The 14,435-nt window shown below is 43.3% G+C and overlaps 2 protein-coding genes across 15 annotated transcripts in view; one reads left to right on the top strand and one right to left on the bottom strand.

Moving 5' to 3' along the window:
* PWWP2A (PWWP domain containing 2A) overlaps positions 1–14,435 on the top strand; it is a 58,057-nt gene that overhangs the window by 36,615 nt on the left and 7,007 nt on the right. For 6 of the 11 annotated variants that reach the window (XR_016235438.1, XR_016235441.1, XR_516432.5 and 3 more), the window contains one exon: positions 3,054–5,226. The exons of 1 other annotated variant lie outside the window; for it this stretch is intronic. Coding sequence is in view for 1 of the 10 variants with exons in the window: in XM_008255343.5 (XP_008253565.4) it covers positions 3,054–3,067 (14 nt within the window). In the remaining 9 variants the exon portion in view is untranslated. Of the gene's footprint in view, positions 1–723; positions 844–3,053; positions 5,227–14,435 lie in introns of those variants that run through there. 4 more of the 11 variants (XR_016235440.1, XR_016235439.1, XR_516433.5 and 1 more) reach the window with 1 other exon arrangement.
* The window catches only part of TTC1 (tetratricopeptide repeat domain 1), a 106,146-nt gene continuing 95,931 nt past the window's right edge, over positions 4,221–14,435 (bottom strand). For 2 of the 4 annotated variants that reach the window (XM_002710348.6, XM_089335023.1), the window contains one exon: positions 4,221–14,112. In XM_002710348.6, coding sequence (XP_002710394.4) covers positions 13,979–14,112 — 134 coding nt within the window. In that variant the 3' untranslated portion in view covers positions 4,221–13,978. The remainder of the gene's footprint in view (positions 14,113–14,435) is intronic. The other 2 variants (XM_089335020.1, XM_089335022.1) reach the window with 1 other exon arrangement.

The following is a 14,435-nucleotide window of genomic DNA, read 5'->3' as shown; positions in this document are numbered from 1 at the left end:
CAACAGCTGGGGTTGGACCAGGCTGGAGCCAGGAAATACATCAGGGTCTCGCATGTAGGTGGAAGGGACTCGAATATCTGATCCATTGCTTCCTGCCGCCAGGGTGCATACTAGTGGGGAGCTGCATCGAGCTCTTCTGAATGGGAAACAGCACCCACCCCAAGTAGCACCTTAGTGCTGCGCCAAATGATATTTAATCCAGAAGATTAGGTCCTGAATAATATGCAAGGGAGGTCTTTGGGATTAAAAGAGAAAGGGGTTAAGGTAGTTTTTGGTCATACTGCAAAACAGCCTCGTGGAGCTCACTGTGTTACATAGATAGGAACTCAGCCCTTGAATCCTGAGGCAGGACTTAATCCAACATTGCCCCCGTGTTAGAATGGTACACTTTTTGGTAGGATACTTAAAAGTTAGTTAGCATTTCCTCTCTGTGAGTTTGCTTGGAGGGCAACATTTTGGTGTGTGCCCCATGACATTTTGCTGCTGATGTGACTTGGGCCAGAGTGTGCCCTCTCCTGGCCAAGGCTGGTGTGTCTACCCGGCTCTCAAGTCTTCCTTTTAGTACCAAAGCTTGGCTTTCTATGAAGCCAAGTAAATTATCCAGAATAAATCCATTATGAAAATTCAACTGAATGTTGCTCTTATTTTTAAATTATTTTTGGTAAAATGGATTAAAAAGAACTCAAGTGACTATTTTTGTTAACTTGGTTTTTTCTACCATAGGTCTCAACAAATGGCAGCTATTACATCAGACAGTGACGAGTCCTGCTGCTCCCTAACAGTGTCTGACAGACCACTGTGGATTCAGACTGGGAGCATTGAAGTTAACAGTGAAACGGGCAGGTCTGTCTGTCTTAAGCCCTGCCACAAAGTGAAGAGGGTACCATGTTATCACTTGGTTGTTCCTAAAGTAGATGAGGCTATACTTAAAAGAATTCATTAGTTCTTTAGTTTTCACTGACCTTGGCAGTTGGGTATATTTCATGTAGGTGATAGTTTTAAGGAGTAAAAACAGCTTTCAGTCAATACTACCTGCTGTGTTAAACACCAAAAACTGCCTGTGAGCAGTCTCTGCTGGGTTATGGAAGTCGGATATCACATGACAGAGTCCTAACATCGAGGGGGGGGTGTCTCTGAATGCCAAACACTGGGTTTATATTTTCCCTGAGTCAGTCTGCATTTGTCACTTAGCATTCATTAACTTCTTAGTTATTACTATATATTATATATAAACATGTATATTCTTGAATTAATTTCAGAAGCACTGTCATTTATATAAGTCAAAATTCCCAAGTAACAGATGGTGCCGAGATGTAGTTGTAATCTATTTCAATAAAGGTTTATTGATGACTTCCTGGATAATGCCTAACTACGGTGGGTTTAGGGTTTTTGTTGTTGCTGTACTGCTTTTGAACTTAGGATAGTTTATTACTTCCTCAGCTATCTAACCTCTGATGTCTGTGCAGCTAAGGAAGAGCTTTAGAGTTGGTATATGAGCTGTAATTTGTATTACAGTAGCACATTTGAGATCAGAGATTGTGTCTAGGAGTTAGGACTCTCATCTGTATAGGTATGCTGGCACCATTAGGGTGATTTTGTAAGGAAAATAGTGTTTTTCAGTCTTCACCTCATAGGAATAGTACGATTTGCTTGAGTTGTTGGCTTTCTTGCTCTGTTCTTTAATTGAACTTAAAACAGGTTTCACTTAGGCTGAGGTCAACTCTTGAGAGTCATAAACAGAAGAAAATTGAATTATGCATTTTTTCTCCTTCAGTTTATACAGCAGAAACTATTGCTTCCAAAAATTGTGTGTGAGTTGAAATCTAGTATTATAACTACATTAGTTCAGGAAGACTTCTCAGTGTTGAACTCTAAACCAGTGTTAATCATCCTGTTTCTTCAGAAGGACTATATTCACCTTTCATCCTGATGTGTGCAATATTTATGGGTGAAAGTGATTTTTCATTGCTTGTAAAGAAATGTGATAGAATGTCCTGTGATGTTTACTCTGTAGGTCTTGATCCAGTGAATGAAGTTTGGCAACACCAGGAAGTTAACAGGAAAAAAAAATGGTGTCAGATCATGGGAAAGACATTTTGAAATGTTTAGAAGTTAAATATTGGGAAAGATGGGGGTGGGTTTTCTTTTTTGCATTCTGTGCTTGTTTGTTATTCCACTGAAACACCATATCTTTGGTTTAAAAACATATTTGATACAGCTATCTTTCTTTCCAAGGATCACCTCTTTCAGAATTTAAACTCTTGGGGGTACATCAGCTCTCCAGTTTGCAAGGCATAACCAGGGATTTTAGAGGGTTCTGATACCTTTTAGTATGAGAGGGAGGTGGGTAATGGGCATTCTGGTTGTGCTACTTGGCAGTCATTTCGATATGCCTTGCCCTTGATATAAATGTAGGCTTGGAGTCCTGTTTCTGTTGGTGCTGTGGTGAAGAGTGCCTCTGCTGCTCATCAGGTTTGCTGGTGTAACAAGGGATCTCATGGTCTGCACATTGTCTCCTGCACTGACATGGTGCCTTGATGTTTCCTGGCGGATGAGCTGTCCATCTCTGTACCCCTCCGTTTTGCTCTATGCAGGCAGTTGGATCCGTGGCTGACTTTGCTGTAACCTGGTTTTGTATATAAATTAGCTTCTCAAGACTGTAGGCTTGCCTTACTGAGGCAGGCTGCAGATGCTCCCTCACAGTCCACTGCAGCTAAGCTGACTCTGAGTTCAGTACCATAAACACCAAGGTTAGAAGTCCTCTTATATTAGGCAAATAGTCATAAGCAAGTCTTAGACAAAAGCACTCAAGTGCAGATTGACTATGTGAAAGTCACAGCTGTTTTGCTACTGTTGGAATTTGGCCCAGTGTACTTCAGAAATAGCAGCAGTCCTGCTCTTTAGAGTGGTAATAGTTTTTCCTCAAGTTTAACTGATTTTAAAGAAAAAGTCACAATTATATAGGGCTTAATTTCAATAACAAGGACTTTGCTTCCCCTCTATAATTACTTGTGCTTAACTGCATTTTCTTCCTTTTCTTTACTGTATTTCAGCACAAAGACATTAGCAGGCTGCTGGTTTCATGGACCCGTACCACAATGACAGAGAACACCAGAACATCAGGACGGAAGGAAATTGGAGATTTTTAAAGCTGCACTAAGAAGTAAATGTTAAGGCAGTGGTTAAAACCAACAGTTTATAAAGGGGCACTTGCAAATTGTACTATATTAAGCTGAAGAAAAGGAATTAGGGAATGTTTTATAACAAGCTATTGCAATAAATTATGCATGAGATGAGGAGAAAAGTGATGTGAAATATACATAGAAGAACTCACTTGAAGAATGTGAAGTTTATATCAGTACAGTTTGGAAAGGCCCAAGAGGTGTGGGATGATAGGGAAATATTCAAGTATTTTTCATACTTAAACTTTGTGCTTTCTCCAAGGTTTAGTCAGTTCCAACTTGAGCAAAGGTATTTCTAAGATGGCTTGCCTATGAAACAGCAATAGTCACGTATGCTAAGGCCAACGTTTCCTTCAGTGTGCCAGGAAAGAGGATTCAACATCCTGCAGAAAGGATGGCAAAGTGCCCCAGCCCACTCCAACCTACCCCACCCCACCCACAAAATGGGGATCTTTTCCTTCTTGAATAAAGCAGGGCTGTATTCTGAATATATGTTTGCTTGTTAGAACATATTAGGATGTATTTATTTGCCACTAGTATTTAACATTTGGTGCACATTTTCATTACTACATTCTTTCATATTTTGATTCAAAGTGGATAGGCTAATGTTGATCTTGGAGTTAAAATGTATACTCTAAGAACTACTGAGTTGGGAAACTTTTATTATTGTTTCTTTCCTTACTGATTGATCTTGTTCAGAAAAGGTGACAACATCTGAATTTTGATGTGGACCTCTCCCCAAGGAGCCCCTCCTCTGTGAGCTCAAGGGATTCTCACAGGTATCAGGTAGGACGTGGCCCCACAGCGGGTGACTAGCAGAACAGATCCATGGAGAGATTGTCACACTTTTTGTGCATGAAACTTAAGTTCTTAATAGAGACCATAGTTTTTTCCTTATATTTGGTAAATACATATTCTGAAGTCTTTTCTTTTTTAATGAATGGAGAAAAGAAGAGAAAAACACATGGACTTGTTAGTACTACATTTTTAAGGCATTTTATATTTGATGGTGCTGTACTTTTAATAATAAAACTGAGGTTTTTTAGTGGCAATACTGATTTATTTTTTAAACCAGAAAGATAATCCATATTGAATACATATTACAAAAAAAATGCCAAAAATAAAACCCACAAAATTCATTTGAAGCAATGAAACAGGTTACTGAGCACTTGGCTCAGGTATTCAAGCATCCATAATATCACTGTATTTTGGAATTACCTAATAGCCCCAATCTCAGGACTTACAAAGGTTCTGGGAGTTTCGAACATTTAGCATAGCTGACTACAATTTGTTTTTACCACTCAAGAAGGAAAAGCAGGTAGTCTTTTAATGCAAATCCCAATTACATTGCATGTAACTTAAAGTTTCAACTACACTATAAATTTATCTTTTTGGAAGTCCCTATCATGAAATCATATTTTATCACATTGGAAAAATAAGCTCAGGAACTGTAGCAGCAGGGAGTTCTAACATGAAATATATTACATTACAGGGGTGCCCCACTCTGCCTGGCCTAGGGCTTTGCTTGGTTGGGCCTGTTCTTTCAAATTATAACACCAGCAGTATCTTTTAGGCTCACTTCAAGAAGTAGGTAACTCCCAAGCCATGGTGGAATTAACACATGGGATTGTATAATCAAGATTTTAAGTTAAGCTTTAGAATTCATTATTTCTGAGGGATGGAAATGACCAAGTAATAATAATAGGCGAAAGAATTGAGAGAGAAAGTTTTAAGTGTCTATTTTCTCTCATGACATATTCTGAAACATGTTTTGGTTACAAACCGAATTTTCATTTTTTAAAAAATGAAACTTGGTGATATTTAAAATCTAGACTTACCATGTTGCTATTTCACTTTCATTGCTTTAGTTGCTTAATATTTAAGCTTTGCTTCATGCTTTTGTCTGTATTTCAAATCTTCACAAGCCTATTTTGTTTCGTAGACTTGAATGACAAAACTTGTTTTTCATCATGAGTATGCTCAGAGTTAAATGTCAAAGAATGTTGTGTAACATTTATCCAATAAAGTCTTTGATTTTTTTAAAGTTTAGTTATTTTAAAGAATTTTTTTTAATTACAGTTATGGAGAGGCAGAGACAGACAAACTCACCATTCATTTGCTGGTTCACACCCCAAATGCCTGCAACAGCCAGAGCTGGTTCAGGCCTCCTGGGTGGGTGAAAGGGACCCAAGTACTTGAGCCACAGTGTGCTGCTTCCCAGGTACGTTAGCAGGAAGCTGCATAAAAAGCAGAGGAGCTGGAACTCAAGCCAGCACTCTGATATGGGATGCAGGATCCCAAGTGGTAGCTTAATCTGCTGTGATGCTTTGTGAAGAACAGTTTAATTAGGACCCTGTGTGCAAACATAACTGCTTATCTGGTGGAAATAGCCTACCCTTCTGAGCTGGATATAATTAAACATCTAATAATGGGTTCATTTTAAAGAGTTCTGCCCTTAATGGATAAATGGAAAGTCCATCACATCCAACAGAACCAAGGAACACTTGAATAGTTAGTTGCTTAAAACCTGTCACACAGTTGGGAGTATTGGTACTGACCCTGAAGCATAGGTCAGTATAGTGTTTTTTTTTTTTTTTCTTTTTCCATTTCAGTAAAGCAGTACCTCAGAAGGCTGCATGTTATTCCAGAGTATACATGGACTCTACTTTCAAGCATTCTCCTGTTTATGTGGGTGTACAAAGGAGGCCACTGAAATCTGTCCCCTCCCCCAAGTTTCTAAGCAATGAAAACTGATGATAGAATCAGGAAAGGTGAATGAGCTATGTGCATATTATCTAGCAAGACCTACCTGAGACCTGTACCATTTCCGATCCTGCTGTGTAAATGTCAGTATTTTTACAGACACAATTCCTACAAGGTACAGGAACAAGTGACAAAACAGATACCTGTGATGCTAGTCTTCAGAGAAGGAAGTCTTAAGTTCAGATTCATACCCTAGAACTGTGTGGGCTGTACTGCTCCTCTTAGACACACTGGGCTATCACCACAAATACCGACTTCAGAGAAAACCTGTTTTCATGCTTTCATACCGAGTTCCTCCCTTTTCATCTTCCAAATAGTGACCACAGCACCTTGTCCTTAGCTTCTGGGGCTGAAGAATAGGATTCAAGAATTGCTGTGCTAGAGGAAGAACGAGCTTAAGAGAGCACAGATAACTGGGCCAGGGGCTCCTTAACTTTTCATGCTATGTGGTGTCTCAGGTTTGCACTCTGCTCTTGGGGCACTTCTTGGTGCCAGTGCTTTGGTGTCTACTGGGCACCAGTTCAAGTCCTGGCTGCTCCCTGCTGATGGCCCACGTGCTTGGTCTCCTGCACTCTGTGGGAGACCCTGAAGAAAGAAGCTCCTGGCTTCTGATCAGCCCAGCTCCAGCTATTGTGGCCATCTGGGGAGTGTACCAGTGGATGGAAGACTTCTTTCTCTCTCTCCTCTCTATAACCCTGCCTCTCAAATAAATTTAAAAAAAAAAAAAGTCTGTCTGCAGGAGATTAAAGCTGCCATTAACTTGCACAGCTGCCTGAACAGCCCTTAGATCTCCTATCATAGCCTTCCTCCGACATTCCAAGTTCTGCAGTTTGTGAAAAGCAGGATTTGCATGCCTGCTTTGCTGTTGGGCTCAGACAACTCTTGTAAAAACATGAGCACATAAAAAAACTTCAGATTTTTTCAGGAGGTAGAATTAAGACCTAAGTGTATTTTGGTGCTAAAATTTCTGAAGTCCATGCATACAAGAGGTCTTTGAAATGTTGTTGTACGGACTGACAGTGTGGCGCCAGTTCAACTTCTGGCTGCTTCGCATCCGTTCCAGCTCCCTGCCTTAAGATGGCCCAACTGGTTGGGCCTCTGCCACCCAAATGGGAGAGCCTATAGAAGATCCTGGCTTTGGCCTGGCGCAGCCCCAGTCACAGTGGCCATTTGGGGACTGAGCCTCTCTATAGCTCTGCCTTTAAATTAAATAAATAAGTCCGGGGAAAGAGAGTTCATGTAAAACTGTATGGACTTAAACATTTTGTGCACCAAAATAAACATACCTTTTGTTTTTCCACAGACTTTTTTAAGGTCCCATGTACATCTTCCAATCCGGTATTACACTGACTTAACTGCCAGCTCCCCTCTGTCTGGTCAGTGAAATCCCTCTAAAGAATCCCTGTGTTTGGGTTGGTGCCATGGCTCAATTGGCTAATCCTCTGCTTGCAGCGCCAGTACTCTGGGTTCTAGTCCCAGTTGGGGCGCCGGATTCTGTCCCGGTTGCCCCTCTTCCAGTCCAGCTCTCTGCTGTCGCCCCGGAGTGCAGTGGAGGATGGCCCCAGTGCTTCGGCCCTGTACCCACATGGGAGACCAGGAGAAGCACCTGGCTCCTGATCAGCATGGTGCACTGGCTGCAGTGGGTGAACCAACGGCAAAGGAAGACCTTTCTCTCTCTCTCTGTCTGTCCACTCTGCCCATCAAAAAAAAAAAAAAAAAAAAAAAAAAAAAAAAATCCAAGATGCAAACTTAAAGACCAGGAGTCCAGTGCTCACTGGCAAGGTTGAATGCTCTATATCTGAGGACATTTTGCTTGGCTGCACAAATGACTCCTTCAGATGATCTACTTCTTGGACTCACTGTTGAGAAACCCTAGCTGAGCCCTCCAAATCTGCCAGAATTGCACACTTCCCTGAATAAACACCACTGCACAAAGCTGCAGTAACTAGGACCAGAGTCTATGGTACACAGGGCAAACCCAGATGAATTCACTAGCCTCGATTACCTGAGCCCAGGCAGTTGTTTGACTGCCTCCTGCATTGTTTGGAACATAATCATCCAAGACTTCTAAGCTAACATGACTTGCTGTTGGGGCCGGCACTGTGGCATAGCAGGTAAAAGACACCACCTGCAGTGCTGGCATCCCATATACGCACTGGTTTGAGTCCCTGCTGCTCCACTTCCCATCCAGCTCTCTATTATGGCCTGGAAAGTGGCAGAAGATGGCCCAAGTCCTTGTGCCCTTGCACCCATGTGGGAGACCTGGAAGAAGCTCCTGGCTCTTGGTTTCAGATCACCCAGCTCTGGCTGTTGTGGCCACTTGGGGAGTGAACTAGCAGATGGAAGACTCTGTCTCTCTCTGCAACTGATTTTCAAATAAATATTTTTTAAAAAACATGAATTGCTCGCTGTGTCTTAAAATTCATGGAGATGGATTTTTTATATACCTTAAGATGATACTGGTTAGCATAGGAGGCAGGCACTAAAGAAAGAGCACAGAATCTGAAGATGGGATAGTGGCTGTGAGGACTGATCACACTGAGGCCCCTCTTGATTGTCCTGTAATAGCAACTCTGCAGGTCTCTGGCAGAATGGTAGGTGCTCACACTATTAAGAACAGATGCAAGGTACTTGAAAAGTTTGTGGAAAATGTATATTATTTATTGAGAGAATATTCATCAGCTGGTTTACTCTCCCAGTGCTCCAGTGTCTAGAACCGCCTGGGGCTGAAGCTGAGAACTACAAATTTAAATCAGGTCTCCCACAGAGGTAGCAGGAACTCAAGCACTTTCATCATCAGTGCTGCCTCCCAAGGTCTGTGTTGGCAGGAAGCTAGGCAGGCATTGAACCCAGGCACTCTGATTTCCGATGTGGGTATATTAACTGGTAGGCCAATGCTGGCCCCTGCATTATTATTATTATTAAGATTTACTTCCTGCCGGCGCTGCGGCTCACTAGGCTAATCCTCCACCTAGTGGCGCCGGCACACCGGGTTCTAGTCCCGGTCAGGGCGCCGGATTCTGTCCCAGTTGCCCCTCTTCCAGGCCAGCCCTCTGCTGTGGCCAGGGAGTGCAGTGGAGGATGGCCCAGGTGCTTGGGCCCTGCACCCCATGGGAGACCAGGAAAAGCACCTGGCACCTGGCTCCTGGCTCCTGCCATCGGATCAGCGCGGTGCGCCGGCCGCAGTGCGCCGGCCACGGCGGCCATTGGAGGGTGAACCAACGGCAAAGGAAGACCTCTCTGTCTCTCTCTCTCACTGTCCACTCTGCCTGTCAAAAAAAAAAAAAGATTTACTTCCTAGGAGCAGGCATTATGGCTGCCAGCTGCAATGCCGGCAATGCATTTGGGCAATAGTTGGGAGTCCTAATTGCTCCACTTCCTGTCCAGCTCCCCACTAATGCACCTGGGAAAGCAGCGGAAGATGGCCCAAGTGTTTGGACCCCTGTACCCACATGGGAGACCCAGATGGAGTTCAGGCTCCCAGCTTCTGCCTGGTCCAGCCCTGACCTTTGTAGCCATTTGGGGAGTGAACCAATGGATGGAAGATCTCTCCCTCTGTGTAGCCCTGATTTTCAAGTAAGTAAATCTTAGATAAAAAAGATGCATTTTTTACATGAAATGCAGAGAGCAAAAGAGAGCTGGAGACAGGAACTTCACATAGATCTCCACGGCAGTTACCAAAGCACTTGAGCCATCCTCTGCTGCTTTCACTGGCTCGCTGGCAGGGAGATGGGCTAGAAATCAAGCAGCTGGAACTCAGACTGGTGCGCTGATATGGGATGCTGGCATTGCACGCAGCGGCACACCAGCCCTCTCCTGCATTATTTTTTTCATTTCGTTGTTTCACAAATTTCTTGGAGATATAGCCCTTCTCTTCTAGGAACTCTTATCTACTCAAGGAGTTAGATGAGGAAACAACAGAGCATGGCATTTTGAAGAATATGAGGTGGGCCTTGTGCTTCAACGAGTTAAGCTGCTGCTTGGGATGCCTGCATCCCATACAGAGTATCTGGTCTGAAGCCCTACTACCCTACTTTTGATCCAGCTTCCTGATAATGCAGCTGGCAATGTAGAGGAAACAGTGCAAAGTGCTTGAGACCCTGACACTGTGGGACACCTGGATGGAGTTCCTGGCTCCTGGCTTCATCATGACCCAACCGTGGCTGTGGCAGGCATTTGGGAAGTGAACCAGTAGATGGAAGATCTATCACTGCCTTTCAGATAAATACATAAATAAGTCTGCTTTAAAAAAAGTAAAAAATATTTGTCTTCAAGGAAACTCTAAAAGAAGACTGAAAATTGTTCAAATACATTGTAATGTTGGAATAAGAATATATGCGATATGGGCAGGCATTGGGCGTGGGGTTAAGATGCCACTTGGGATGCCTACATACCTTAAAGGGTTGCCTGGGTTCTAGTCCAGAAGCTGCTCCCGATTCCAGCTTGCAGCTAATGAGTTCCTGGGGAGGCAGCAGGTGATGGCTCAAGCACTTTGGTTCCTGTCACCCATGTGGGAGACTTGGTTTGAGTTCTTCACTCCTGGCTGTTGCAGTTATTTGGGAAGTAAACCCATGATGGAAGCTCTCTTTCTCTGTCTTCCAAATAAAATGAAAATAAATTTTAAAAAATTTTAAAGAGTATCCACAGTGTAATTAAAAGTAAGTTCTGGTGTACTTTTGTTGCTGTTGGGGGGTGCAAGGCATGACAACTTGAGATCATATACTTGGGGCAGGTGTATAGTGCAGCTGGTCAAGCCACTGCTTGGGATGCTAGCATTGCACACTGGAGTGCCTGGTTCAAGTTCTGGCTCTTCTGCTTCCGATCCAGCTTCCTGCTGATGTGCATCCTGAGAGCCACCAGATGATGGCTGAAAAGCTTCACTCCCTGTTACCCATTTGGTGGCTTCAGCCTGGTCCAGCCCCAGCTGTTGAGAGCATTTGGGAGAATGAATCAAATGGAAGATCTCTTTGTTGCTCCGCTTTCCCCCCAAAAAACAAAACAACCCACAAAAATAAGTAAAGTCATTCACCTTAACAGCAGTAAATATAGGCTACCTTCCTTTCACAAACATGCCCTACTTTTGTATGCATTCAGGATTTTTTTTTTTTTTTTTCCATTTGAAAGTCAAAGAGAGAAACAGACAGGAAACAGGAACAAAGAAAAATCTTCCATTTGCTGGTTCAGTCCCTAAATGCTGCAACAGGCAAGGCTGGCTGCAGGCTGAAGCCAGGCTGAAGCCAAGAACTCCATCTGGGTCTCCCACGTGGGTTGTAGGGACTTGAGCCATCATCTGTTGCTTCTCAGGGCATACAAATAACAAGATGAATCCAAAGTGGATTGAGCCCAGACTTGAACCATGTATGATATAGGACACAGGTGTCACAAGTGGCTTCCTCACCATGTGCCAAATGCTAGCCCCCTTTTAGGGTTTTTCTATGGTCACACATTTTCAAAAGATTTTAATCTACATTGTATTCCACATTTTGGAAACAGGGAAGTTACAACGCTAGATAAAAACTTGTTTAACCAAACTCACGTGCACTGAGATTCCTTCCTTTCGTTTCCAGATGCAGTGGTGGGCTTGTTAGGCATCTTGAAAGCTTTCAAGGTGGTGGTGGTGGACAGACAGGGAGAAAGAGGACAGAGGGGCAGGTATTGTAGAGCAGAGAGTTAAGCTACAACTTGAGACACCTATATCCCATACTCCAGTGCCTAGGATTGAGGCCCATCTCGACCCACTTTCTTGCTAACCATGCACCCTGGGACGGATTACGGGTCAACTCCCTGGGTCCCTGACAACCACGTGGGAGACCAGGATATAGTTCCTAGCTCCTGGCTTCAGCAGATGGAAGATATGTCACTCTTTCAAATAAAGGGGGTTGGGAGGATTCTAAGAAGCCAAACCTCTATACACTGCAGCAATAGTAGGCTCTAGAACCTTCTAGCAAGGCTGTTTCTAGGTAAGCAAAGCTACTTTATGTTCCTGGGAGACACATGTAGTCCTTCAGAGTCTCATCTACTAATCTATAATCTGATAAATAGTTCTGAAAATGTAGACCAAGGCTCCCTAGGGCTTCCAGGGACCCTGTCAGTATCCATGAGGTTAAAGCCATTTTCATGTGATGTGAAAAACTGAGTACAAGGCAGATATGAGAACTTTGATATTTTCTAACAAAACTACATATGAGGGGTTCAAAAATGTACAATAACTGGGCCGGCACTGTGGCATAACAGGGTAATCTGCCACCTGCAGTGCTGGCATCCCTAACGGGCACAGGTTTGAGTGCTGGCTGCTACAATTCCGATCCAGCTCCCTACTAAAGTACCTGGGAAAGCAGCAGAAGATGGCCCAAGTTCTTAGGCTTCTGGACCCAGAGGGAGACCCGGATGAAGCTCCTGGCTTCAGCCTGGCCGAGCCCCGTTCACTGTGGCTATTTGGGGAGTGAACCTGTGGATGGAAGATCTCTCCCTCTGTAACTCTTTCAGATAAATAAAATCTTTTAAAAAAATGTAAAATGTCGTTTTTATCAAACTGTATCTTTGCTTTGGAAGATTTTTTTATTAGAGTATTATTTATATTAACATGAAATACTTGTTATTTTTTAAAAAGATTACCATTTAAAATTTCCTGTTTTACTTTCCAACATGGTGACTATTCGAATCCATATATGTGGAAGTGCTTTTTTTCCCAAGAGTGTGAAGGGGCCCTACATTTACAAAGTTCTGAGAACCACTGCTGTAGCATGAAGCTGCCTGTGGGACACACCGCCACCATCAGCTTTTAAACAAGGTTCCTGTACAACATATGTGACTTTTCAGATATATTTTTGGGAAAAGTCATGTGCTAGATTTAATAGAAAGATAGCAAAGCAAAAATTACTGCTCCCCACTCCTGCCTCACCTTGTAAATTCTATGTAGAATTATGTTGCAGCTTTGGCAAATTCCACAAGTTAACATTGCCTCACGACCCTCCCTAACCCCGTCAGTGTGCTGGGGAACAGATCAGAAGAAGCAGTGCAGTTGCTGACACTGGGAGTGCGACTGCTGCATGCCACACACAGAATTCTATGTGTGACTCACTCCCAAGATGAACCTTGCATGTCACTGCCTTTGACAGATCAGAAAACTGAAAGCTTTCAACAGTGTCAATGATGACTATGGGGAAAAAAGCGGCTTTGAAACCCCTGGGTTCATGGAGTCTAAGAATACGGCCTTGCCTGGCACTCACATACCACCAGTTGCGAACAAAGCTCTTTTAAAGCTGGAATTAAGATTAACGCATGGTCAGAAACACTGATATCATTATTATCTGTACTAACCTGGAGGGGCCCAAGACAGCTTGTCAGGTGGAATTTATGAACTCCAGTACACAGAGTGGTGATTTCTTCAAGATGGCAAGTAAAACTTTGGGCACGTTTGTGAAATTCAGTCAGTAACCTTACTGCTTGAGACCAATACTGTTCTCAAAGCCAGAGACGTCTTCAGCTGTCATTATAAAAGGGGACAAAACTCAAGACCCAGCCCAGACTATCACAGAAAGCTTTTATTACTGCAGAGGAAATTGGGAAATGCTGGAGACCATCCACACACAGCAACCTTGATAGCGTGTGTGATCAGGGAGGGGACGCAGAGGGAGCCCTGTCAGCCATGTCTGGGCAGTCTCCCACCCGACACGTGTGCTTGTTAGGAAAGATGTGCGCATGTGCGCGCATTTGTGTCTGTGTACGTGTGTGTGGTGTTCAAAGACATCAGTCTTGACAAGCAGAATTTCCTAGACAAAGGACAGCCAGAACTGGGGATAACAGCTGCACAGAAAACCTTAAAATCGAAATCAAATTAGGCTCATTTTATCAGGAAGTGCGTATTACTCTGATCATGAAACAAGAGCAAGGAGAGAGCGCTATGCTCTACTGCACAGCCTTTCCTTTAGATAAGCGGCTTTGAAAAGTTAAATATTGGCAGGCCTTGCTTCTTGTTAACAGCAAGCAGCACACAATTTCCAAGGCAGCTTTTAACACTATTGTTATCTTTGTTATCTGTTGTTATTTGGATTTTGGACAAAATTGATAGAGTAGGAGCCAGTGGAAGAATCCTGTTTGATCTGGAAATTTTCTGTGGAGAGCCCAAAAGGTCGGAGAACCAAGTTCCCGAGATCTTTTAGTTTACCTGCAATGTAAAAGCAAAAACTCAAATGAATACAGATTGAACAGATGCCAGAAGACACCAACTGATCCTGCCTCACTGATTAAAATATAAAAATTATCTCTGCAGTTAAAGAAACACTGGCTTTTAATGACAGGAAACCTGCCAGGAGAGTGCGCAGTCCCTATTCCCCACTCAGTGGGGCTGTCACTGCTGATGTCAGTGTCATCCAGCCCTGAGCCTGTGTCCATCAGCTGATCTCCTGCTATGGTGAGAGCTCCCAGCCACGCCTCACCTGCCCAGTACTGATGGCAGAGGTTCCCCCAACAAGCCTATTCTCTATAAAA

The sequence above is a fragment of the Oryctolagus cuniculus genome, chromosome 6 (genome assembly GCF_051225735.1).
Source record: "Oryctolagus cuniculus isolate XC-2025 breed Fujian yellow rabbit chromosome 6, ASM5122573v1, whole genome shotgun sequence".
NCBI lineage: Eukaryota > Metazoa > Chordata > Mammalia > Lagomorpha > Leporidae > Oryctolagus > Oryctolagus cuniculus.
The sequence above is the reverse complement of the archived record's forward strand: the minus strand, read 5'-3'. Positions and strand labels throughout refer to the sequence as shown.